This window comes from Panthera tigris, chromosome B1 (assembly GCF_018350195.1).
Source record: "Panthera tigris isolate Pti1 chromosome B1, P.tigris_Pti1_mat1.1, whole genome shotgun sequence".
Lineage (NCBI taxonomy): Eukaryota > Metazoa > Chordata > Mammalia > Carnivora > Felidae > Panthera > Panthera tigris.
In genome coordinates, this window is record NC_056663.1 from 114,315,838 (window position 1) to 114,342,908 (window position 27,071).

At 40.7% G+C, this 27,071-nt stretch overlaps 1 protein-coding gene across 1 annotated transcript; it reads right to left on the reverse strand.

Annotated features, from left to right (window-relative positions):
• Positions 1-1,818: 1,818 nt before the first annotated feature.
• On the reverse strand, positions 1,819-26,816 carry LOC102972563 (cytochrome P450 2U1). Its single transcript, XM_007080816.3, has 5 exons — positions 26,239-26,816; positions 7,999-8,634; positions 5,880-6,041; positions 3,920-4,087; positions 1,819-3,164 (listed from the first exon to the last, which is right to left on the reverse strand). The coding sequence occupies exons 1-5, from the start codon at positions 26,729-26,731 to the stop codon at positions 2,986-2,988; spliced, it is 1,638 nt and encodes a 545-aa protein (XP_007080878.2). The 5' UTR covers positions 26,732-26,816; the 3' UTR covers positions 1,819-2,985.
• Positions 26,817-27,071: the final 255 nt, after the last annotated feature.

A 27,071-nucleotide genomic window follows, 5' to 3' on the forward strand; every position in this document is an offset into this window, starting at 1 on the left:
AGCTGTGATACCGCCCTGAGAGTTACTGTGCTTTGAGCAGTCTCCAGCCACGCTTCTGTGTAGCCATCCCTCTCTCTCTCTTTGGAAGTCTGCTGCCTCTTGCGTTTCCTAACCTGACATCTGGTTTAAAAAAATTTTTGTTTAGCAGTTAAAACAAGAAGAAGAAAAAAAAAAACCCAGACATGATACTAATTTTAATTTCCATTAAAGTTAATTTCCATTAAAATTGAAAGTTTAATAAGAGCACCAAAAATTATGCTAAAAAAGAGGACTAAAAATTAGATATTAAGAAGATATATAAAACAAAATACCATTATTTTTACATTTCAAATAAATCATAAAGTACAAAATCATAAAATGTCAATATATACAAGGAAAGCATTAACAGTCCTTTCAGTGACTTACCATATAAAGAGGTATTTAAAGTGCTACAGTCTGAGGCATTATATTTAAAAGTTTAATGAGCATCTGATTCCAACATAATCTCACAGTACAGTTTTGTTTCAAGTAAGCTACAAACTGGTTAGGAATGTTGAAAATGTATTTATCAATTAAGGAGTAATAAACTTGCTGGGGCGCCTGGGTGGCTCGTCGGTTAAGTGTCTGACTTTGGCTCAGGTCATGATCTCACGGTCCGTGAGTTCGAGCCCCGCGTCAGGCTCTGTGCTGACAGCTCGGAGCCTGGAGCCTGTTTCAGATTCTGTGTCTCCCTCTCTCTCTGCTCCTCCCCTGTTCATGCTCTGTCTCTCTCTGTCTCAAAAATAAATAAACATTAAAAAAAAAAATAAAAAAAAATAAAAAAATAAACTTGCTAATGTGACATTATTAGTGCAATTCAAAAACATATAAAATTCCAGATCAGAGACAAATTGTCCTGTTCAAAGTGCGTTAACCACACATGCATCGTCTCATCAAAAATCTACACAACAACCACTCCATTTGCTCACAATTCCGGGGCATTTAGTTAATTAGTTTTTCTTTTTTAGTTGATAAAAATCCTCAAGGCACCTAGAGATTTGCCTGTCTTTCTGTATTGAAAACACAGAGTAGGCTCTCACGGGATCAAGTGGTGCAGTACAGAGAAGTGGTTCAGAAAGAACTCTCTGGTCCTAGGGACTGGTAGGTTTGAAATGAACAAGGTTACTTTCTAGCTATGTACCTTAACTTCTCCGACTTTCAGCTCTATCACCTACAAAATAACATCTTCTTAACAGAGTTTCTTTAAGAATTATGTAAGCATGCCAGTAAAGCATGAAGTAAGTATGGGGCCAGCATGAGGAAAGGTTCCAAACTGTGGTTGTTCATATTCTTATCATGATTGCTTCTATATAAGGAGTACTATGGAAGAATCAAGGAAAGGGCTGGTCATTCTTTGGAGCATATCCTCAATGGGGGAACTACCTGGCATACTAGGCAGGATTATTCCTCATTGTACAGGTCTGCTCAGACATTTAGCATCCTGGCCACATGGCAAGGCCAATAGCACCCTCATCATTGTGACACCCAAACATGCACTTATACATTTCCAAACATGCCCTGGAAGGAGTCATTACCTTTTTTGAGAACTGCTATTCTAGAGGGACCATCTTTATTAAGAAGCAATGTAGTTCTTGGGGCACCTGGGTGGCTCAGTTGGTTAAGTGACCGACTCTTGGTTTCAGCTCAGGTCACGATCTTGTGGTTCATGAGATCAAGTTCCGCATCGGGCTCTGTGCTGATGGCACCAAGCCTGCTTGGGATTCTCTCTCTCCCTCTCTCTCTACTCCCCCCCCCCCCCCGCCACTAGTGAGCGTGTGTACACACACTCTCTCTCTCAAAAATAAAGTTAAAAAAAAAAAAAGAATGACTCTTTGTCTTTGAGAGTACTCAAAGATGAGACATATTAAGCCTAGTGGAAGAGAGAACACAAAAGGGATGTTCAGCACAGTTTGAATCTTTCCCTGATGAATCCCAGTATCAAAATGCCCAAGCTCACTATTCAGGGCTCAAGTCAAAAGGCAGAGCTACATCTCTGCAAGTAGCTGAGCAGAAAGGAGCTCTGCCTTGAAGCCACCTCTTCAGCCAGGCTCACAGTTTCTAAAGTTGAAATAGAAGGTAGACGTTCGGGGCACTGGGTGGCGCCCAACTCTTGATTTCAGCTCAAGTCGTGATCTTGAGGTTCACGGGATCAGGCTGCACACTGACGCCTGCTTGGGATTCTCTCTTCTCTCTCTGCCCCTCCCCCGCTCACGCGAGCACATGCAACGCATCCTCTCTCTCTCAAAATACATAAACTTAAAAAAAAAGGTAGACATATAAATTCAAACAATAACCTTTCCGCTACACACTGGACAAGGGCACTTGAGTCCATGTCTACAAAACGTAAAAACTACATCGCAAACAAAAAAGATAACAGTAACAGAACAAGCCCTTACACCAAACTGACATAAGATCTGTTCAGAGAAAAGCTCTAACTCATCATTGCCTAAACCCACATCCTTCTCTGACAAAGTATTCAAGTCTGAACACTACTTTCGTGTTGTCACAGGTCTTAAACGGGCAGAACTTCCTTCTACTTCTGAATTTGTTCTCCAGAAACTAACAGTGTTTTGGTGAGGTCAGAAAAGAAAAGATACGGGGTCTTTGCCCTTCTTTAGTGCTGAAACATAGAGAAGGAGAATTTTCTTAACCTCATTTTACACACAGAATGACTGAGGCACTGAAAGATGAGAAGCAATGTTCATTGGTGGGAGCTCCAATAAACTCCATAAACTCCAGATCTCTTCTTCCTGATCCAGCACTTTGGTCCCCATTCCGTAAGTCACAGACGCACATTACTAAAATGACAGACACACCCTGTTGAAGAATCAAGCTCCACCCTCTTTCCGGTCTCCCTCTCATCTGAGCCTGACCCGGACCCACTGCGTTGCTGGGTCTGCTGTCAACTGCAGAGGAAGAATCTGCTCAGAAGGAGATGTATTTACACCCTCTTCTTGGGCACGTTCTTTATCTCTTTGAAATGATTATATTAAATGGATGTGGGGCTAAAGTTAGACCATATCTTCCAGTCAGGATGGGCTTCTTAGAATCCTTTGGTAAAGCAAATGTGAAACTCTGCATTAGGCTCACAAACATCAGAAATAATTCCATCTTTGCCAGCTGTTCTCCCATACACACGCGCTTCCCTAAAAATGAGAAAAGAAAGTTGACACTATAAACATCACCCTGTTTCCTATCTCAAGAAGGGCAATTGGCAATGGTATATGAAATATCTCAATTAAGTGTTTTAAATGCAGATATGGAGAGTTTTAAAACAAAATGGTCATATATACCTCATGGCCTCCCAAAGTATATGCTGGTCCGAATTTCTACACACTAAGTTCACATTTTAACTCCTACTCATGAAAACTTATCCTTATTCGAGACAGGAACTAGAGACAGATCTAGGCAACCCTGTCTCCTCCATACCTTCTTATGGCTTTCCTTTGGTCTTAACTGGAAGATTAAAGAGAGAATGAGTCAGAAGACAATGTTTGGAGCATTCCTTTCTATAGACAGAACCCTACATGTGCTCATACAGGTTTCTAAAAGAGGGACTGGTGAGATTAGCAAACCCAGCCTCTCAGCCACCAGCACAGCAGAAGGTCACAAGTTGCTCTTAACTCTAACAATTTCCTGGGACTCAAACAATCACTTGGGCAGCTGAGAAAGGAAGATTTCTAGTCATATCTCGGGATTTAAAACCAACTGCTTTCATTTTGTTTTTAAAATCTGAAATAAATGCAGGGGGCTGCATTTAATCTCAATTATTTACCTCTTCTCTTATGTTTGCTTGTCAAGATGGAAATGTTTTTAAAACAGTTTTAGCATGAAATAATAAAAGATTCTTTTAGTCTTCCCTCTTCAATTATGCCATTTAGAAAATAAAAGTTTAACTGACCTATCCCAAAAGGAATAAATGTTTCTTTTTTAATAAGTTGTCCCTGATCATCCAGAAATCGATTAGGGTAGAAATCATCCGGTTTCTCCCAAATGGCTGGGTCTCTGTGTACTGACCACAAGTTGGGTAATATCATTGTGCCTTTAGGAATGGTATATCCTTGGAGCACTAAAACAAACAAAAAAAACCAGTGTCATTCAACCAATAGTTCGCGGTAAACATCACTATCTGAAAAAAAAAAAAAAATCCGGTTACATATCTAGCTACTTAATTTGTGGAGACTAAACACTAAGGTACTTGAGGGTTGGGACAAGATGCTATCAACACCATCTCAGGACCCCAGCCTGAGATGAGGCACAGGAACTGCTTTAATAGACACAGAGTTAATGAATCAAATCAAACCATTAAAACATTGTAATTAAGAGAAAACACTGAAACAGAAATCATAGGACATTCCAGGTAAACTTCCCAAAGAATTACAAATTCCTAATATAGTTGACCCTTAAGCCATGTGGGGGTTAGGGGCACTGAGCCCCTGCATAGGTAAAAATCTGCATATAACTTTTGATTCCCCAAAACTTAACTCATAATAGCCTACCGTTGACTGAAGCCTTACCAATAACATAGGTGATTAACAAATATTTTTGTATTATTTACTGTATTTTTATAATAAATAAAGTAAGCTAGAAAAAAGAAAATGTTAGTAAAAAAATCACAAGAGAGGGGTGCCTGTCTGACTCAGTCAGTAGAGCATATGACTCTTGATCTGAGGGTTGTGACTTCGAATCTCACATTGGGTAGAGATATTACTTAAAAATAAAAGTCCTTAAAATAAAAAATTAAAAAATAAAAACTTTGCTTTAAAACAAAAATCATAAAATACATTTACAGTATTGCACTGTAAAAAACTGGCCTATAAAAGGACCCATGCGGTTCAAACCTCATGAGTCAACTGTATTTTATGGTAGTAAATGATAAAATAATTAGTATATATATATTTTTTATGCATTCAAGATATACCTAACTTTTTCTTAATTTCTTCCATATTTCTAGGCTATGCAGTTCATTCATGAATTTTTTCAAACTACTGCAAAACTCTAAAACTTTTCCCAATACATTTATTGAGAAAAGTCCATGTGTAAGTGGACCCACTGTAGTTCAAATCCATGTTGTCCAAGGGTCAACTGTACACGGAAGTCAACACTGCTTTTACCACTGACAAGTTCATGTGCACCTTAAACAACACCCAAGATACTGCACACACAGTGCATCTAACTAGCACAAGAAAAACCATGAAGTGATCCAATGTCATTTATAAGTTCTTGCCTCTTACAACTGTCTTATAACCATAGTTAAGCTCATTACATCATGGGCTATCTCCAGAGGAGGGAAGTTCCTTGTTCTGAGGAATTTTACATAAAGTCTGAGTGCTTACATGTCAAAGACATGACCACAAATGGACACATTTCAATGTAGGTGTGAAGTTGACACAGGTGCCTTTAGAATCAGATGGGCTCTTCTAATTCTTTAATATTTATGCTTCAGTTGTAGAACTCTAAGAGGTAAGGTAGGATAATTCCCAGTTAAAATGCTTAATTTCATTTTAGGCCAGCTCTTCTGACCTCCAAGAAGACTGAGAGGTGCCTTTGTTAATTCTGGAGTTTTTTCTGCCAATACAGCCATCTTAAATGGCAGCGTAATTTGTCTGACAATGTAAGTGTGCATGCTCTGAAGTCTAGAGAGCTATTTATAAAACAAGCTGTGCTGGAATACCAGGATGTGAATAATGGACAACTGAGGGCTGAAGCATCCACTGGACATTTAATTATCCACAATACAATGTTACACCCTCAGGAGAATCAAGCTGGGCAATGGTCATCACGCCCTCACCTAAACTTCTTTGGACTGGAAGGCTGGGATTCCCTCAAGGGCATTCAAAGGAGAAAGACACTGGACTTGCCTGTTTTCTCTGAGGTCATATGAGGAATGGCAAGTGGCACCACCACAGTCAGCCTCTGCACCTCCATGATGGTGGCTTCTGTGTAGGGCATCTGGGCCTTGTCAGTGAGGGAAGGGACTCTGTCAGCACCAATGACCCTTTCAATTTCTTCCTGAACCTTTTCTATTAAAAAGAATTAAAAAAGGAAAGAATAACAAAGAATAAACCATAAGATAAGCCAGAAGAGTTGAGACTGCCTTCTCATGCATACTTCCCATATGTGTGTCATACACACAAGCGATAAGTTGGCAGTTTGGACCTGACTCAGCCTCAGAGCATAAAGCATTGGTCATATATTCCAAGTAGAGGCAGTTAGTCCCAGGGACCCTGTACCACCCTGTGACTTTGAAGGATAGCAGAACAGATAGAAGGGTAAAGGAGAAAGCATTCTGGATTCAGGAGTACTCTCAATCATTCTTTCATATGGACACTTGTTTTGACTCTCTAAGCTTGTATGTGACAATGTGAGTTATCCCAACAGGGCCCCCAGTGATCCCTGCCCCTTGGTGTTCGCGTCCTTGTACAGTCCCCCTCCACTCTGTACTAGGTTGATCTGTGTGACCAACAGAGTAAAGGAGAAGTGACACCATGTCAGTTCTGAGCTTAGGTTATAAAAAACACTGTGGCTCCTGTCTTGATACTTGTTCTCTCTTGGGTCACTCATTCTGGGGGAAGGCAGCTGCCAAGTCAAGCAGCCTTGTGGAAAAGTCCAAGCGGTGAGGCCTGCAGCCAATAGTCAAGGGCATGAGTCATCTTGGAAGTGGATCCTTCAGTCTCAGTCAGTCCTGCAGATGACTGCAGCTTCAGCCAACATCTTGACTATAACTTCATGAGGAATCCTAAGCCAGACCAGCCAGGCTAAGCTGCTCCTGGATTCCTGATCCTCAGAAACTATGTAAGATAGTAAAATGGTGGTTGTTTTTAGATGCTAAATGTTGGGATAACTTGTTACTCAATAGTGAACAATAATGCAGAAGGCATAATCTCATTTACAGTACACAAAAAATGGCCCCTCAAAGATGTCCACACCCTAACCCCCTGGAACCTATGAATATGCTCCTTTATGTGGCAAAAAAGACCTCACGGCTGTGATCAGATTAAGGGCCTTGAGTAGGGAGGATTACCCTGGATTTTCTGGGTGTGCACTAATTACTTGGGTTTTAAAATTGGAGAACTTTCCCCAGTTGAGTTTAACGTTAGAGGGAGATGTGACTAAAAGAAAATGATCACAGTGCTTCAACATCGCTGGGTCTGAAGATGGACAAGCAGGGCCAGGAGCCAAGGCAGCTGGAAATGGATTCTCCTCTAGAGTCTCCAGAAAGGAAGGCAGCCTTGCCAACATCTTCATTTTAGCCCAATGAGACCCAGAAGTTTAAGATAACAAACTTGTGTTGATTTAAGTCACTAAGTTTGTGGTTGTTATAGAAGCAGTAGAAAAGTAATATATACTGTCCTCTTTTGTATTTTTCCATTATGAACTGCCAGACACTCTGTGAAAGTCACAGAACTTCTCTGGGTCTTCGTTCTCCAGTTTCAAAACAAGATGACTGGGTTCAGACAATCATTATGATTCCCTTCAGCTCTGAATTGTCCTTCTTCTCTAAAATTCTTCCTCTCTATATATTTCACACAGAATCAGACCTGTAGAGATTTAAAGCAGGGGCAAGCAAGTATGACATTAGTCCCACTGGGAGTTTTTCTGTTAATACCTTACCAACTCCCTATGAGGTTCAAGGATTTCCATTTTGTTTCCCAGCCTGAAGACATTGCTCAGAGCTAGAAGCTACAGCATCACCAAAGTTGCTGATACTGATTTAAATAGTCTGGCTTTGGGGAGCCTGGGTGGCTCAGTCAGTTAAGCATCCGACTTTGGCTCAGGTCATGATCTCTTGGGTCATGAGTTTGAGCCCCGTGTCAGGTTCCGTGCTGACAGCTCAGAGCCTGGAGCCCGCTTCGGGTTCTCTCTTCCTCTCTCTCTGCCCCTCCTCTGCTCCCTCTCTGTCTCTCAAAAATAAACAAACATGAAAAAAAAATTAAATAGCCTGGCTTTGCCTGAATAAAGGAGACATCTGTTAATTACCTTGTATGTCGGGGTTCAGTGACATATAAAGAAGGCACCAAAGCAAGGAGTTAGTTGTGGTATCAGTTCCAGCAATGAAGAGATCCCCAATGATATAAAATAAATAATCTTCATTAAAGCTACTATTGCTATTATTTTTTCTCTCCTCGTCCACGTGGAGAAGGTACATGTCTATGAAATCCTGAGGATTCTCCACATCCAGAGACTCTCGATGGTCTTTGATGATTTTTTTAAGGAAAGTGGTAATATCCTTTTCAATCTGTCTTAATTCTTTAAATGGTCCAAAGGGAAGATAATAAAGCCAGGAGCATATGTTGACCAGGAGGAGCTGGGTGTTGAGACAGATTTCTAACGCTCGTGACATAAGATTGAGCATTTTCTTAAACTCACTATTGGTATAATCAAAACGCTGGCCAAAGCACAGGGAGCAAATGATGTTAGAGACAGCATTGTTGAGAATGGGGAAAGGGTTGAAGGGGTCTTCTCCATGCTTCTGCATTTCCTCTTTTATATATTTAAACTCCTCAATAATCTTGGGTTCCAAGCTAAGTTTTCCCAAGCCAAAATGACGAAGAGTTGAATGAGAGAACTTCCTCTGTTGTCTCCAGACTGGACCATAATGTGCAAATACAATCCCTGCAAAAGGACACCAAGAAAATGTAAGAGAGAGCGATGCCTGATAACACTTAAAAGGACTTACAATGAAGTGTGTCCTGTATTTGTCAAGTCACGTGTGCAAAGTTCATCTACATACAGGTAGAGATCGCCAGCCAAGAAGAATGATTAGCGAAATTATCAAGATAGCATATGTTTCTAATAATAAAAATCCTATACAATATAGCTTATAGATAGGAACCCCCAGTGAAATGAAAAGCAATGAATTTCAATTTTTAGAGTTAGTGTAAATTTCTTTTTATTTATTCTAGTCTTAAATTTTTTTTTAATTTATTTAAATTCAAGTTAGTTAACATATAGCGTAGTATTGGTTTCAGGAGTAGAACTCAGTGATTTATCACTTACATACAACACCCAGTGCTCATCCCAGCAAGTGCCCTCCTTAATGGCCATCACCCATTTAACCCATCCCCCCACCTACCCCCCCAGCAGTTTGTTCTACGTATTTTATTTATTCATTCATTATTATTTAATTTACATCCAAGTTATATAACATATAGTGTGATAATTATTTCAGGAATAGAATATAGTGATTCACCACTTACATGTAACACCCAGTGCTCATCTCAACAAATGTCCCCCTTAATGCCCCTTTGCCCATTTAGCCCATCCCCCTACCCCAAATCCCTCCAGCACTCCTCGGTTTTGTTTTCTGTATTTAAGAGTCTCTTATGGTTTGTCTCCCTCCCTGTTTTTAACTTATTTTTGTTTCCCTTCCTTTATGTTCATCTGTTTTGTATCTTAAATTCCACATGAGTGAAGTCATATATTTGTTTTTCTCTGACTTATTTCGCTTAGCATAATACCTTCTAGTTCCATCCACATTGCTGCAAATGGCAAGATTTCGTTCTTTTTGATCACTTAGTAATATTCCATTGTATACATAAACCACATCTTTTTTTATCCATTCATCAGTCGATGGACATCTGGGCTCTTTCCATACTTTGCTATTGTCAATAGCACCGCTATAAACATTGGGGTGCATGTGCCCCTTCGAATCAGCACTCCTGTACCTTTAGATAAATACCTAGTAGTGCAATTCTTGGGTCACAGGGTAGTTCTATTTTTAATATTTTGAGGAACCTCCATACTGTTTTCCAGAGTGGCTGCACCAGTTGGCATTCTTATCAGCAGTGCAAAAGGGTTCCTCTTTCTTTAGCATAAATTTCTGAATCTTATGTTTCATAAGAGTAAATCCAGGCTTAAAAAATATTTCAGGCTGGGGGCGTCTGGGTGGCTTAGTCGGTTAAGCATCTGGCTCAGGTCATGATCTCGTAGTTTGTGGGCTCAATCCCTGCATGGGGCTCTGTGCTGACAGCTCAGAGCCTGGAGCCTGCTTCAGATTCTGTCTCCCCCACTTGTACCCTGTCTGTCTCTCTCAAAACTAAACAAATATTAAAAAAAAAATTTCAGGCTGGATATACCCATATTCTAAAGATTCTGAATAGAAGGAGGCAGGGACAATACCTGATTGTGCTGACTATTAAAATCCCAGCATCTGGTATCATTCTGAGTATACAGGAGGAGCTTGTCAAATATTAGCCAAATAAATCAACAGTCCCACTGGACTACAACATTCACCATCAGTTTGCAACCGAATAGCTGGCAGGTAATCTAAAATGTCTGTTGTCAGCAACAGCCCTAATTTAAAAACATCTGAACTCAAAAGTCGTCCACAACTATACCTCATTTGATTCTCACTTATGTTATACATCTCCCACCATCAAACCCAACAGAATTGTTCCCAGATGTATCAATTTGTTTTCAAATATTCCTTATTTCCTGTCCCCTCTTTCACCCTTTTATTTTCCATGGTGCCCTTTATTGTTCCAGCTGGTTCTCCTTCTTTGCCATTTTTAATCTACTTCATTTCTGCTATCTTTGAGTATCACTTATTTAACAAATATTTCTGAATATTGAGTCAGTGCCAGGGACCGGGATGCTGTGAACCCAGCTGAGGATGAAATACAGACCTTTCTCTGTGGTTAAATCTTATCACAATATTTAATACCTTTACAAAATGCCTCTCAATGTAAACATCTGTGTGGTCAAATGAATCAGGCGATTTATCAGCTCTGCTTTTATCCTTGGACTCTGCCACACATCTGCTCAAATCTGCTGCTTCTAGGCCTTCTATTCAGGTGTGTGATGACCTCTGTGGGGCATCATTAAGGAATTATTTTAGATTCTCCTGTGCTGAACCCATTTCCAGGATTCTACTTCTTCCTCTTTCTTGTTTCCTTCCCTTCTTTTGCTAAAGCAAAAATGCATGGGCAGCAAATTTCGAAAGATTTTTTTAGAAAATGTGTTTATTCTACCTTTTCTACTTCCTCAGAATTTTGAAGACATTGCTAAGAGTGGTTTGGTAAGTCATAAAACACGTACTTTGTCAATATGACTAGATTTGCCAAATTACTCTCCAAAGTGCTTAGAGCACATTGTCTTAATTACTGTTACTTTATAAGACAGAAATAGACTTCACAGTGAGTCTTAACATCTAATAGGGAAGTCCCCCCTCCTTATTCTCTTTCAACATTGCTTTTTAAATTATTCTTGGCTCTTCACTCTTTTATAAAACTTTAGAGTCAGCTTGTCAAACTCTATTAAAAAAAACTTTGAGGTTTTCATTGGAATTGCATTTAATTTATAGATTTGAAACTGTCTTCCTTCTGATAATTGAAACTGCTTGCAATAAAAAATAAATCCAATTTTGGTTATACAGTGTTTTTATGTTTTTTTTTAATCGATGGATTTGGTTTCTTGTATGTTTTCTTAAATTCATATTCAGAAATGAAATGGCCAATAAATTTCTTTTTTCTCATAACGTACTTGTCTGGATATACTGGCCTTCTAAACTAATCCAGGGCATATTCTTTCTCTCTGGAAGAATTTGTGTAAAATTATGTTCCTTCTTTTTTCTTTTGAGTTTATGCTTTTATTCTTTTCCAGATACATAAAGTTGGCCATCTAACTTATTACTTTTCAGACTTTTACCCTAATACATAACTTAGGGAGCTACATTTGCCTTTGGGTACCGCATTAGCTGCAGTCCACAAGTACTGTTTGCAAGTATTTTCATTATAATCTTAAGTTAAAATTTTTTTCTATTATGATTTTTTGCCACCTAAATTAATTTGTCTTCTACTGATTTTTGACGTTAATGAGGCTTGCTTTTTAGCCTAGTATGTGATCTATTTTAATACAATTTCCAAATAAATTCAGAGAATTTTTATAGACTCAATTGTGGGGTACAGGGTTCTCTATATGTCCAATACAAAAAAACCTGATAACCATTGGAATCAAATGGTACATTTGTACAAAGGTATAAAATCAAACTTTGTATCCTTAGCAAATTTGATCTTCCTGCTCTCTCTGTTATTCAAATGCTTATGTTAAAATATTTTGCTATAATGGTACATTTATTGATTTCTCTTTGCAGTTCTGTAAGTTTTGCTATAGAATTTTGCAATGTAGCTGCTTATATCTGTTAACTTATCTTTGCTGTCAGATACCTATATATGCTAGAGAACACTGTTAGGTATATGCAAGTTCCAAATTATTATATCTTCCTCTTCCTTTTCTCATCATGTAATTCACTAATTCTTAATAATAAAGTTTGACTTAAAGTATATATTGTCAAAGTATATATTTTCTTTTAAAAATATTTTTTTAATGTTTATTTATTTTTGAGAGACAGAGTGTGAGTGGGGGAGGGGCAGAGAGAGAGGGAGACACAGAATCTGAAGCAGGCTCCAAGCTCTGAACTGTCAGCACAGAGCCCGAGGCAGGGCTCGAACTCACGAACCTCGAGATCATGACCTGAGCTGAAGTCAGATGCTTAACCGACTGAGCCACCCAGGTATCCCAACAGCTTTTCTTTTTAAAGTATTATCTTGGTATAACATTTTCCTTTCTTTCACTTTGAATTTTAACGTACACTTATGTTTGGGGTATTTCTCTTTTTGGAGGGAGGGTATGTCTCTTTTAAAATAACATACATTTGGGGACACCTGGGTGGCTCAGTCAGTTGAGCGTCCAACTTCGGCTCGGGTCATGATCTTGCAGTTCATGAGTTCAAGCCCCACGTTGGGCTCTTTGCTGACAGCTCAGAGCCTGGAGCTTTGGATTCTGTGTCTCCCTCTCTCTCTGCCCCTTTCCTGCTCACATTCTGTCTCTCAAAAATGAATAACTGTTAAAAAAAATTAAAATTACATTTTAATTTTTAAAAAATCCATTCTAGCAATCTATCCTTTAGCCAATTTAGTTCATTTATACTTAATATAATTATGAATTTATTTCTAATACATTATTTTGAACTTTACCTGGCTGTATCTATTCTTTTTTCTCCTTCCTTTCTTGCCTTCTTTTGCATTAGAGAAACAAAGTGAATACTCACCCTTAAATTTTTAATACAGTTACTTAAAGTCCAGAATAATGATCAGCAAGCTTTAGCCCACAGGTCAAATCCAGCCTGCTGTCTCTTTTTATATGGCCAGTCAGCAAAGATGAATTTTTGCATTTTTAAATGGTTGGGGAAAAAAACAAAACACCATTTCATGATATATGAAAAAAATATGAAATTCAAATTTCAGGGTTTATAAATAAAGGCTACTAGAACACAGGAGTTAACGAGCCACTATAATTCATTCACATATAGTCTATGGCTGCTTTTGTACTAAAATGGCAGGGTACTTGCAACAGGGATTGGAAGTAGCAGAGAACACCTTCTCTGCCAGAGTCCAGGCCAAGACAGACAATTTTCCTTATTTTCTTTTGCTAGTGGCCAGGTTTGTTGGGTGTTCCTTGTCAAACTCAATCTCACACTCAAAGGGAAGCTCTTCAAGAGTCTTCTGTCCACAGCAACTTTTCATCTTGTGTGATGCAAGATCATAGATCTCTGCCCTCACTCCACCCACTTTGCATCCCTGGCCAAGAAGTCATTTAAACCCAAGATTGTTCAGGGCACCTACTTTCTGTTTTTTGGCACCTACTTTCTGTTTTGTTTTTTTTTTTAATTTTTTTTTTCAACGTTTTTTATTTATTTTTGGGACAGAGAGAGACAGAGCATGAACGGGGGAGGGGAAGAGAGAGAGGGAGACACAGAATCGGAAACAGGCTCCAGGCTCCGAGCCATCAGCCCAGAGCCTGACGCGGGGCTCGAACTCATGGACCGCGAGATCGTGACCTGGCTGAAGTCGGACGCTTAACCGACTGCGCCACCCAGGCGCCCCTACTTTCTGTTTTTTGAAGGGGTGGGTATGGTGAAAAGGGACAGTCTAACTATATTTTGTATGCATTTCAAACAATCACTGTTCCAGCCCACTGGCTCATACCCATCTCCTGTTACCACTGGTATCTCCAATTCCTGAGACTTTCTGGGGTTCTGCAGGATAAACTGTCTCACACTCCACTAGTACCTGCCCCCAGTGTAGACCAATTAGGGATGGTCATCCTCCACTCTATGAAGTCATTTGCCAATCCGATGTCTACTTTTTGTCTTCCAATGTTGTGACACAGAACATTGTAGATCCATTTCATCCTGGGTGGAGTGTGTGCTTCTGTTAAAAGTCCCTCTGGTTTGAGATGGCAAACCAACACATGAAAAAATTCTCAACATCACTCATCATCAGGGAAATACAAATCAAAGCCACAATGACATACCACCTCACACCTGTCAGAATGGCTAACATTAACAACTCAGGCAACAACAGATGTTGGTGAGGATGTGGAGAAAGAGGATCTCTTTGTACTGCTGGTGGGAATGCAAACTGGTGCAGCCACTCTGGAAAACAGTATGGAGATTCCTCAAAATATTAAAAACAGAACTACCCCCTGACCCAGCAATTGTACTACTAGGTATTTACCCAAAGGATACAGATGTGCTGTTTTGAAGGGACACATGCTCCCCAGTGTTTATAGCAGCACTATTAACAATAGCTAAAGTATGGAAAGAGCCCAAATGTCCATTGATGGATGAGTGGACAAGAAGATGTGGTATATATATACAATGGAGTATTACTCGGCAATCAAAAAGAATGAAATCTTGCCATTTGCAACTATGTGGATAAAACTGGAGGGTATTATGCTAAGTGAAATTAGTCAGAGAAAGACAAATATCTATGACTTCACTCATATGAGGACTTTAAGACACAGAACAGATGAACACAAGGGAAGGGAAGCAAAAATAATATAAAAACAGGGAGGGGGACAAAACATAAGACTCTTAAATTTGGAGAACAAAGGGTTACTGGAGAGGTTGAGGGAGGGTTGATGGGCTAATTGGATATGGGGCATTAAGGAATCTACTCCTGAAATCATTGTTGTACTATATGCTAACTAATTTGGATGTAAATTTAAAAAACAAATTAAATTTTAAAAAGTCCCTCTGGTTTGGTCTGTGATTATCAAGACAAAAAAGAAGTGGAAATGTCTTAACCATTCCTGAAACTAGAATACTCCCTTTAATAAAGCCCCGTAAACTATTTCCTAGGCAACCACAGCTTAGTCACTCTTCCTGCATTTAGCCATGGCCAACTCTTGCTGCTTTCAGCATTCAGAGGCTAAGCATTGTTAGGCCCCCTTCTTTTTCCTTAGAAAGATCCAGTCTTTCACTCTAATTTCAGGATTTGATACTAATTTTAACTGTCGTCTAATTTAAGATATAACATACGACATCTCTGCTTTGCTCTATTTCTTAAGGAACTTTATTTTTCTGTTATTAGGTTCTCAGTCTTTGTGATCTACTCACCATCTTTTAAACTACACATATATATTTTAGAAATATTTTATCTAGTAAAACACCCCTTTACTATCAGCTTTTCCAAAATTTATTCAGAGTCCCCTATATACAAGTTACTTAGGGCATATTGATTTAAAAGAGCCATCGTCTCTCTTTTTAAGATGTTAGTCGTTATGGGAACTTAACCAACAATCCAATGTACTGTTGTATGTTAGATTGTATTGAATGCTGTATGTTGGATTGTACTTTGGCTGCATAGTTGGAATGTACAGTATTGAATGTTTTATGTTGGACTGTATTGAATGTTGCATTGTTGGGATGCACTGATTCAATGTTGTATGTTAGAGGTGTACTGAAGTTGCAGTGTAGACAAAGGAAGGAGTGCTGTGTCAGCTGAGGAAAGGCAGCACTTCTTAGAAGAAAGGACACCTGAACTGATGCTGCATTTGTAAATCAAGATGTGAATAGGGGTGCCTGGGTGGCTCAGTCGGTTAAGCATCTGACTTCAGCTCCGGTCATGATCTCACGGTTTGTGAGTTTGAGTCCCGAATCAGGTTCTCTGCTTGTCAGCGCAGAGCCTGCTTCAGATGCTCTGTCTCCCTCTCTCTCTGCCCCTCCCCAGCTCATGTGCACACATGCGCACTCTCTCTCTCAAAAATAAATTTTAAAAAAATTAAGAAAATTAAAGATGTGTATGAAGGTACATTTTCGAAAAACAACTTGAGCAAAGTTAAAGAGGCTGTTTCAAGAAGGGCTAAATTATTTATTTTTTTTCTTTCTCAAGTTAGCTAACATACAGTGTAGTCTTGGCTTTAGGAGTAGATTGCAGTGATTCATCACTTACATATAACACCCAGTGTTCAGCCCAACAAGTGAAGAAGGGCTAAATTATCTTTAGAGGGAAATCAGGTTTAGATAAGGCAAGGAAATGGAGAGAACCTTCTCAGAAGAGGCTAATGTTTGAAGACTGGGATATGTGACAACAGGTTGACAGGAGTGAAGTGCAAGACAAAAGAGGTGACCAAAGAGACTGCCTGAGAATGCTAGAATGAGAGGCATGGACAGAATTAATGGCCCAAGGCTTTGAACTTTACAAAACACTCATGTTTTGGAGCCAGAATGGCTTATGGTCCTAGGAGCGTCTGAAAGAGGTTCAGGCACATCCTACAGTTGTTAACATCTCCATTCTTAGCCCTGAAAAGCAATGGTATCTGTGGATGTGTACAAAGACTTCACTTCAAGGAGGATAATAACACTAAAAAATAAAAATGCCTCCAAAGCAAAAATCAGGACTCTTGGGTGGGAATGACAAAAATATATCCTTAAGTAGGTTTGGCAAAGAGGCCGATTAGGCTGCGCAACCAAAAACAAACAAACAAACAAACAAACAAGCAAACAAACAAAACAAACCAGGAAGAGCTAGGGGTCATCACCTCAGAGAAGACTAAATGCCACACATCTCTTTCTCACTGCACCTATTTTCAAATGCTTTCTGCCTGACTTCACTTTTTCCCATTGCAAACTAGCTTTTCCAAGCATCAGGAGCTATCTTCAGATGCCTAATCTCCCATTTTCCCCACCAGAGAGAAAAGGCCTCTATTCTTCAGATCTCACTTAAAAAAAATGCTGGGGGAGGATTCAAATGCTTCAGTCAGGTATCCCCTGGTGATACCAATTTGGAACACCTTAAGTTTATTTTGTGACTTGAGGTTTCCAGACCATGCCATGAACATAAATTCTTAAGTTCGGTGCCCAGCCTACAAACTAGCCACTGGTACAGAGGTAAGATATTCTGATCAAGTCACCTTTGATCAGGGTTCTAATCCTTGCCTAATCACTGCTGTCAGAGAAGGGAATTCATATAAAGACATGGCATCTCACGTTCCAACCACAGTTAGTGAGTACAAGTGAGTGGCGAGGACGAAGAGCTCCTCAAAAGGGAGTCTTCTACAGAGGAACAGGTGCCACACAGTTGAAACAAAAATCCACTTCAAACCAAACACAGCATAAGCTAAACCAACTGTGATAGATTCTCACAAAGGAATGTTGTACAGCTCTTAGGATCTTTGCAGGAGAATAATTAATAATGCAGAAACATGTTCAGAAAATTGACAAAAACAATTTTAAACAATTCTGAAAACAATTTTAAAGGGTGTGAATACAATTTCATTTTAAAGAAGCAAATACACTGTTTAAAAATGCATGCACATTTTTGCTTTTAATTCCCTTGCCTTTGGGGATGTGTCAAGTAAGAAATTGCTGCGGCTGAGGTCAGAGAGGTTTTTTCCTGCTTTCTCCTCTAGGGTTTTGATGGTTTCCTGTCTCACATTCAGGTCCTTTATCCATTTTTAGTTTATTTTCGTGAATGTTGTAAGAAAGTGGTCTAGTTTCATCCTTCTGCATGTTGCTGTCCAGTTCTCCCAGCCCATTTGTTAAAGAGACTGTCTTTTTTCCATTGGATGTTCTTTCCTGCTTTGTCAAAGATGAGTTGGCCACACTTTTGTGGGTCTAATTCTGGGGTTTCTATTCTATTCCATTGGTCTATGTGTCTGTTTTTGTGCCTATACCATGCTGTCCTGATGATTACAGCTTTGTAGTAGAGGCTAAAGTCTGGGATTGTGATGCCTCCCGCTTTGGTCGTCTTCTTCAAAATTACTTTGGCTCTTCGGGGTCTTTTGTGGTTCCATTCAAATTTTAGGATTATGTTCTAGCTTCGAGAAGAATGCTGGTGCAATTTTGATTGGGATTGCATTGAATGTGTAGGTAGCTTTGGGTATTATTGAAATTTTAACAATATTTATTCTTCCAATCCATGAGCATGGAATGTTTTTCCATTTCTTTGTATCTTCTTCAATTTCCTTCATAAGCTTTCTATAGTTTCCAGCATACAGATCTTTTACATCTTTGGTCAGGTTTACTCCTAGGTATTTTATGCTTCTTGGTACAATTGTGAGTGGGATCAGTTTCTTTGTCTTTCTGTTGCTTCATTATTAGTGTATAAGAATGCAACTGATTTCTGTATGTTGATTTTGTATCCTGCAACTTTGCTAAATTCATGTATCAGTTCTAGCAGACTTTTGGTGGAGTCTATTGAGTTTTCCACGTATAGTATCATGCCATCTGCAAAAAGTGAAACCTTGACTTCATCTTTGCCAATTTTGATGCCTTTGATTTCCTTTTGTTGTCTGTTTGCTGATGCTAACACTTCCAACACTATGTTAAACAACAGCGGTGAGAGTGGACATCCCTGTCGTGTTCCTGATCTCAGGGGGAAAGCTCTCAGTATTTCCCCATTGAGGATGATATTAGCTGTGGGCTTTTCATAAATGGCTTTTATGATGTTTAAATATGTCCCTTCTATCCCGACTTTCTTGAGGGTTTTTATTAAGAAAGGATGCTGAATTTAGTCAAATGCTTTTTCTGCATCGATTGACAGGATCATATGGTTCTTATCTTTTCTTTTATTAATGTGATGTATCACATTGATTTGCTAATGTTGAACCAACCCTGCAGCTCAGGAATGAATCCCACTTGATCATGGTGAATAATTCTTTTTATATGCTGTTGAATTCGATTTGCTAGTATCTTATTGAGAATTTTTGCATCCATATTCATCAGGGATATTGGCCTGTAGTTCTCTTTTTTTGCTGGGTCTCTGTCTGGTTTAGGAATCAAAGTAATACTGGCTTCATAGAATGAGTCTGGAAGTCTTCCTTCCCTTTCTATTTTTTGGAACAGCTTGAGAAGGATAGGTATTATCTCTGCTTTAAATGTCTGGTAGAATTCCCCAGGGAAGCCATCTGGTCCTGGACTCTTCTTTGTTGAAGATTTTTGATAACTGATTCAATTTCTTCACTGGTTTTGGGTCTGTTCAAGTTTTCTATCTCTTCCTGTTTGAGTTTTGGAAGTGTGTGGGTGCTTAGCAATTTGCCCATTTCTTCCAGGTTGTCCAATTTGTTGGCATATAATTTTTCATAGTATTCCCTGATAATTGCTTGTATTTCTGAGGGGTTGGTTGTAATAATTCCATTTTCATTCATGATTTTATTTGGGTCATCTCCCTTTTCTTTTTGACAAGCCTGGCTAGAGGTTTATCAATTTTGTTTATTTTTTCAAAAAAACAACTCTTGGTTTCATTGATCTGCTCTACAGTCTTTTTTAGATTCTATATTGTTTATTTCTGCTCTGATCTTTATTATTTCTCCTCTTCTGCTGGGTTTGGGGTGTCTTTGTGTTCTGCTTCTATTTCCTTTAGGTGTGCTGTTAGATTTTGTATTTGGGATTTTTCTTGTTTCTTGAGATAGGCCTGGATTGCAATGTATTTTCCTCTCAGGACTGCCTTCGCTGCATCCCAAAGCATTTGGATTATTGTACTTTCATCTTCATTTGTTTCCATATTTTTTATAAATTTCTTCTCTAATTGCCTGGTTGACCCATTCATTCTTTAGTAGGGCTAAAGACAAAGGCAGTACATAAAAATACCAATAATGGCTATCTCAGAATAACAATGATCTCAAATGGCTTTCAATTCTTTTTGTAAAGAATTGAAAGGAATTCTTTTTTTTTTCTCTTCCACATGTTTTACAATAATAAAGTAAAAGTACTTAAATACATTAAATTTGATGCAATTTACATCCATCACATATAAGTTTTCTTCCTCCTGACATAGAGAAGGTGCTATCTACCCAGTGATTACATTTGCCCTTTCCTTCCACGGAGTCATAGAAGTGTTCCTTTTACTGGGAATTCAGGCCCTCTTGCTACGAGTACATAACTATTTCAAATACCTATTTTACTGCACTTACTACAAGATTTGGTTATCCTGTTTTTCTTATTTTAGTTTAGTTTTGAGAAAGAGAGACAACGCACACAAGCAGGGAAGGGACAGAGGGAGAGGGAGAGAAAGAATCTTAAGTAGGCTCCACGCCCAGAGCAGACGACCCTGAGGCCATGACCCAAGCCAAAATCAAGAGTCAGACATTCAACCGACCAACCCAGCCACCCAGGCTCCCCTACTCATTCATTTTTTTAAAAAAATTTTTTTTAACATTTATTTATTTTTGAGACAGAGAGAGACAGAGCATGAACGGGGGAGGGGCAGAGAGAGAGGGAGACACAGAATCGGAAGCAGACTCCAGGCTCTGAGCCATCAGCCCAGAGCCCGACACGGGGCTCGAACTCACGGACCGCGAGATCGTGACCTGAGCTGAAGTCGGACGCTTAACCGACTGAGCCACCCAGGCGCCCCCTCATTCATTTTTAAATTCCCCAGATGAACTTTCATTTTCTATCTTCATCTCCTAATTTCATTTTGCATCTTGCTCCCCTTTAAAGTAGTCAGTACTGACTGATCTATACTCTGCTCTTAAATTTCTTCCAAATTTCCTTTTATGTTCCATTTTTTTATGGCTCTGCAATTTGCTTTCACTCTTGCTCCAAGTTTCTAGCAATCTCTTAAAATTAGAAATAATGTAATTTCTGGGGCGCCTGGGTGGCTCAGTCAGCTGAGCGTCAGACTCTCAATTTCAGCTCAGGCCATGATCCCAGGGTCATGGGTTCAAGCCCTGATTTGGACTCTGAGCCAAGCATGGGGCCTGCTTAGGATTCTTTTTCTCTCCTCTGCTCCTTGCCCCTGCTCATGCTGTCTCTAAAATTTAAAAAAAAAAAAAAAAGATCTAATTTCTATCAACAGAGAAATAGATAAATCAACTAATAACAGCTGGAATAGAAATGGTACTTTAAATATATGACATATATAAGTTTTTAAAAAACATACCAAATAAAACTATGTATTGTTTATGAATGTGAAGCAAATCTGAATGGTAGATAAAGAAATTTATATGCTCTCTGAACTTTATATTTGAAATATTTTATAATAAAAATGTGATGTACACAAACCTTTTAGAAGAAATAGACCACACTTAGGGTAAAGCACTTTTGGTAGCCTTGACTCTGACTTTGTAGCTTTATTTTGTATTCCTGCTCAGGAAAGAATCAGGTAGACTGATGAGAATGATGGGCATAGCTAATGTAAAATACCTTTATGGCATATCTAGCTTACTAGAGTTTTTATTGGCTTAAAAAGAACATCACCTTGCCCAAGCATATTTTGAAAAATTCAAATATAATAACTTCCCCACATTCTAGAACTTTTTGGCAATGTGTTAAGTATTTCCAGCCTGTCTCTGCACATCACTGTTTATAAAACATTCCTTTCTCTGCTAGTCTCACCAACTTTAGCACCAATGTTCTTTAAAAATCTTTTAAATTATTTTTTTAATTTTTTGAGGGAGAGAGCATGTGTGTGCAAATGTGTGAGTGGAGGAAGGGCAGAGGGAGAGGAAAAGGGAATCCCAAGCAGGCTCCACGGCCAGTGCAGAGCCAGACCCAGGGCTTGATCTTACCACCATGAGTTGGATACTCAACTGACTGAACCACCCAGGTGACCCTAAAAATATCTTGTACTAAATATTTAATAATGCTATTGACCTCTAATTCCTAATACTGTTTCTCTTTCTCCTATACACATTTCTCTTCTAGACAATTTCACATTTTCTAATTCTGCCATTGGAAACAGTAGCCAAACAGCGTGAACACTCCTCAAGTAGTGCTGAGCTGCTCAGCCTCTAGCTCTCATGGCCTCTCCTTCAGGCTGATAACTTCAGGCTATCCATTTCTCGATTTGTGACATCTACTCAGAATTTGTCTGGTCCCTCATCCTTTGATGGGCATCTTGAAATAAACTCACATTCTCCCCTTTTATTCTTCACCTTTGAACAATTTCCATTAAAAAAATTCCTCAGCTGTCTCCATTTTCCTATTCAGATGACCTGTTCTCTACTCTAAGTTAGCCCCACAAGCATCTCCTTTGCGACCTATGGTTCTTCCTTTACCTTCTCTTGTCAACTGCCTCCACCACAGCAACTTTTCTCAGCTCACAGCACACTGCCCAACACACACCCATTACAATACCCAGCATCACCTAAAGAACCATAACTGTCTCTTGGGAGAATGAATGCTTTGATTGAGATGCTGAAACACCCAGTTACCCCAGGCTCCCAGGCCTTTCCTACATAAAGATCTAATAATAAGCTGTGATTCAACTAATACTTAGAAACTATCTTATTATAGGGGCAGCGAGGTGGCTCAGTTAGTGAAGCGTTGGCTCAGGTCATGATCTCAAGGTCCTGAGATTGATCCCAAGTCAAGATCCATGCTGAGCATGGAGACTGCTTAAGATTTTTTCCCTCCCCCTCATTCTGCCCCTCCCCCACATACACATGCTCATGCACACGTGCACTCACACTCTCTCTCCCTCAAAATAAAAAAGAAAATGCCTTATTACAGATTTTTGAGCAAACCATATATCCACCAAGAAGGACCTCAAAGAAGAAAATCTAATTCACACCTTAAAAATATCTAGAGGAAAAGACAGACATGCAAGAAAATTACAGTATAATGTGTTACGTGCATCAACAGATGTTTGTATGCATAGATTCATTCATTTTTTGATTACCTATTCTGTGCCAACCAGTGGGGATACAGTGGGTAACAACATGAACCAAACCTTTGCCCTCACAGAGTTTATATTCCATTGGTAGGTGGGGCTGGTAATAGGCTAAATATTTTCAAAGTGTTTAATGAGTGAAATATGAAAGAGATAAAATAAGTTGTGATATTGAGCAGTGTCTAAAATAGGACTGAAAGGTGACAATTAGCCTGAGAGAGGATAAGGAGTCAGTCATATGAAAAGTTATTCTAGGCCCAAGGACAATAAACCCAGTAGACTGAGGCAGTCACAAGCTTGCCAGGAATCTGCTTAATTTTTCTAGAGCAGGTTGAAATGTATGAGTCAAGGCAGAATGGAGAGAGAGAGAAAGTGAGAAAGGCAGGCAGGGCCCAGATTCTTCCAGGCACAGTAGGTCCAGGATGGAGTTGGAGGCAACTGGTTTCAGCTGGGGAGCAACATGGTTTGATTCATGGTTTTTTTTGTTTTTTGTTTTTTGTTTTTTTAAGTTTATTTATTTATTTTCAGAGTGAGAGAGAGGAGAGATAGAGAGTGCAAATGGGGGAGTGGCAGAGAGAGAGGAAGAGAAAGAGAATCCCAAGCAGGCTCTGCACTGCCAGCCCATAGCCCAACGTGGGGCTTAAGCCCTTGAACCCTGAGATCATGATCTAAGATGAAGTCAGAAGCTCAACATCTGAGCCACCCAGGCACCTGTGATTCTTGGTTTTTAAAAGAGATCCCTTTGGCTGATGTGTAGATAAAAAACTCGATGGGACACCTGGGTGGCTCAGTCAGTTAAACGTCTGACTTTGGCTCAGGTCATGATCATGCGGTTCGTGGGTTCGAGCTTCATGTCAGGCTCTGTGCTGGCAGCTCAGACCCTGGAGCCTGCTTCGGATTCTGTGTCTCCCTTACTCTGTCCCTTCCCTGCTCACACACACACACACACACACACACACACACACTCACACACACACACACACACACACACGCTCTCTCTCTCTCAAAATAAATAAACATTAAAAAAATTAAATAAATAAAATAAAATAAAATAAAATAAAACTGGAGTAGAAGCAAGCAGGCTAGGGAAGTGGCTTCAAGTATCAAATGAAAATGATGGTACCTGGCATGAAGGTGCTGACAATGGAGATGGAAACAAGTGGATGGATACAGAACTGTCTCTGCAGAATTGACAAGACCTGCTGACTGACCTGGCAGGGGGTGGGAGGGGGAGGGGTTTCAGCCCAAACAGTGGTGTCATAGAGAAAGGGTAGCTCCCCTCTCCCTGGTAGAGAGGTATGTTGGGGAACACATTCTCAAAGAGGTGACATTTAAGCAGGTTTGAGAAACAGAAAATAGCAAAGATGATGTGGGAAGATTGGAACCTTGTTCATTGCTGGTGGGAATGTAAAATGGTGCAGACACTGTGGAAAACAGTAGGGTAGTTACTCAAAAAATGAAATACAGAATTGCCATATTATCAAGCAATTCCACCTCTGGGTAACTACTCAGAAGAATTGAAAGGAAGGACTTGAATGGATATTTGTATATGTACCGTGTTCATAGCAGCATTTTTCATAATAGTGAAATGGCAGAAGTATCCAAGCATCCATCAGGGGATAAACAAAATGTGTTATATACATTCCACTGAATAGTATTCAGACTTAAAAAGGCAAGCAATTCTCACACATGCTACAACATTGAAAAAGCTTAAAACATGGGGCTAAGTGAAAGTGTCAGTTACAAAAGAATAAATATTAGATGATACCAATCATATCAAGTACCTAGAATAGTCACATCCATAGAGTCGGAAAATAGAACAGTGGTTGCCAGGGGCTAGAAAGAGGAAGGAGGGTTTTTTCTATTTTTTGTTTTAAATTTTAAATTTTAAATTTTAAGTACTCTCTACACCCAACGTGGGGCTCAAACCTACAACCCCAGGATCAAGAGTCACATGCTCTACGAACTGAGCCATCCAGGTGCCTGCCTCAAGGAGGTTTTTTTTTTAAAGTTTGTTTAATGGTACAGTTTCAGTTTTGCAAGATGAAAAGTATTCTGGAGATAGTGGTAATGGTTTCATAACAATGTGAATGACCTAATGTCACTGAACTTAAAAATGGTTAAGATGGCAAATTTTATGTTATGTGTATTTCACCACGATGTGTTTAAAAAGAGAGAAAAGAAAAGAAGAGAAAACAGGAGTTTTCCAGGCAGCCATGAGGCTGGAAGAGAATTCTAGGTAGAAGCAGCAGCATGTGTGACGGTGTGGAGACGGTGGCTTACGAACTGTGACATGTTCTTCAGTGGGACATTTAAAATATTATGATCATCACTGCTATTCATTAAAATCCTGAGGGAAAACTCTGGCTTAATCAGACTCTTAGAAGCCTGAATCTTTTTATGTCGCAGTCCACATTCTCCTAGATGTCAGTTTCGTGGTAAAGACCCGCTTCCAGGCCCAAGATTGCAAAATTCTGTAGCCCCAGTTTTGCTAAGGGCAGTGAAAAAAGTACTTGTGCAAAGAAACTGGTTCCAAAAGGGAGCTAACTTGGAGAGGGAGTGACAAAAAGCTTCCAGAAGGAAAGACTGATGAAAGGCAATTAAATTAACATATGAACTCAGACAAAAAAGTCTGGGACCTATGCCAGCCAGTAAGACAAAGGGTAAGACTGATAAACAAAGGAGGTGGGAGGACTGGGTTAGGAGAGAGTAAATGTGGATAGTATGTTTCCCAACCATCAAAACTGCCCAACTTGGACTTCCATAAGCAGAAATCACAGAGGTTACAAACCCAGTAAACTAGGTTTGCCAATAGGCTCCTAACACGTTTTCTGGACTTTCTATCTTATGGGGAACTATCTTCTTAAACGCTTTCATTCAGAACACAGAAGGTGTAATGAATATCCCTGCCTCCATCTAACACAGCCAAAGTTTCCCCCTGGGGACACAGCCTTGAGAATGAGGCCTTGTTCTGGAAAGGACAGACAGGAAAGATAGAGCCTGGCTTTCACACGTCTCCACCCGCGCCCCCATCCCCATTTCCCTTCCTCAACTTTCCAGTGGGTTTCCCACTTCTTATCTTGGAATAAGAACGAGTCCCTCATCCATCACAGCTCGATACGATCTTAAAGGCACCAGGAAAAGGAGGCGTTGCCGCCACCCTCCTACTTTGGGGCTGCCTGCGGTGAGCCGGGCTGGGTGCGCGCGGCTGCAAAGGGCACAGGAACCACAGTCCGGTGCACCTGGCGCCCCATGCGCCGCATCGCGCGTTCACACGGCCCGCGACCCTCAAGGCTCCGGCGGCCGAGAAGCGGCTCACCCTTCTCCTTGGTTACGAGGGAGACGAGCGGCACCCGCGGGCGGTCGCTGAAGATCTCGGCCTGTTGCACCAGCGCCTCGCGCACGCTTTGGAAGTCGCTGAGGACCACCACCAGGTAGTGGCCGATGAAAAAGCTGAAGACGTTGCCGTATACGCGGGCCAGGTCGGCCAGGTACAACTGCGGGCCCAGGGCCGAGGGCTCCACTCCTGCGGCCCTCGCCCGGCGCTGCAGCCAGCTCTTCCGTCGGAGGAACGGTGGCAGCAGCACGAAGCCGAAATTGCCCACCACGGGCCAGGGCGTGGGTCCGGGGGGGATGCCCCGCGCCCGGTGCCGCCACAGCCAGCTCCAGCCGAGGAGCGCCGCGAGGCCGAGCAGCAGCAGCAGCGCGCCGCCGATGGAGTCCAGCCGCAGCAGCCCGGGAGGCGCGTGCAGCAGGCGCAGAGGCCAGGGCGAGACCTCGGCCGGGGGCTGCGGCAGCCCGGGGGAGGCCATGGCCTGCGCGCCGGCGTCCCCAGCCTCGACTGCACCGGCTCACCCGAGGCTGACCCCGGGGAGAGCGCAAGCAGACACCAGCCGGAGACGCCGCCTGCGGAAGACTAACTCCACTGGAAAGAGGAGGGGCAGGGAGGAGAGCGGCGAAGGGCGGCCCGGATTGGCTGCGCCCACCGCCTTCCCCGCCCTCGTCTCCAATCAGCGACGCCCGAGCAGAAACGGGGTCGCGCTCGCACCGCTGTAAAAGCGGTCCACGGATGGGCGGGGCGAGCGCTCTGAAAGTTTGACCCCGGGTCCTGTTGAGCCTCTCCTCCGGGTCGGGCTGGGCATTTACTGTCCC

Bases quoted from the DNA above. Each gene is read 5' to 3' on its own strand.
- LOC102972563 (XM_007080816.3), bottom strand. From the start codon at position 26,731: ATGGCCTCCCCCGGGCTGCCGCAGCCCCCGGCCGAGGTCTCGCCCTGG. The intron at 4,088-5,879 runs GCAAGTCCAGTG...TGTTTGTTTTAG, and splicing joins TATGACCTCAGAGAAAACAG to TGCTCCAAGGATATACCATT. The intron at 3,165-3,919 runs GTCAGTTAAACT...TCTCATTTTTAG, and splicing joins ATTTATTCCTTTTGGGATAG to GGAAGCGCGTGTGTATGGGA.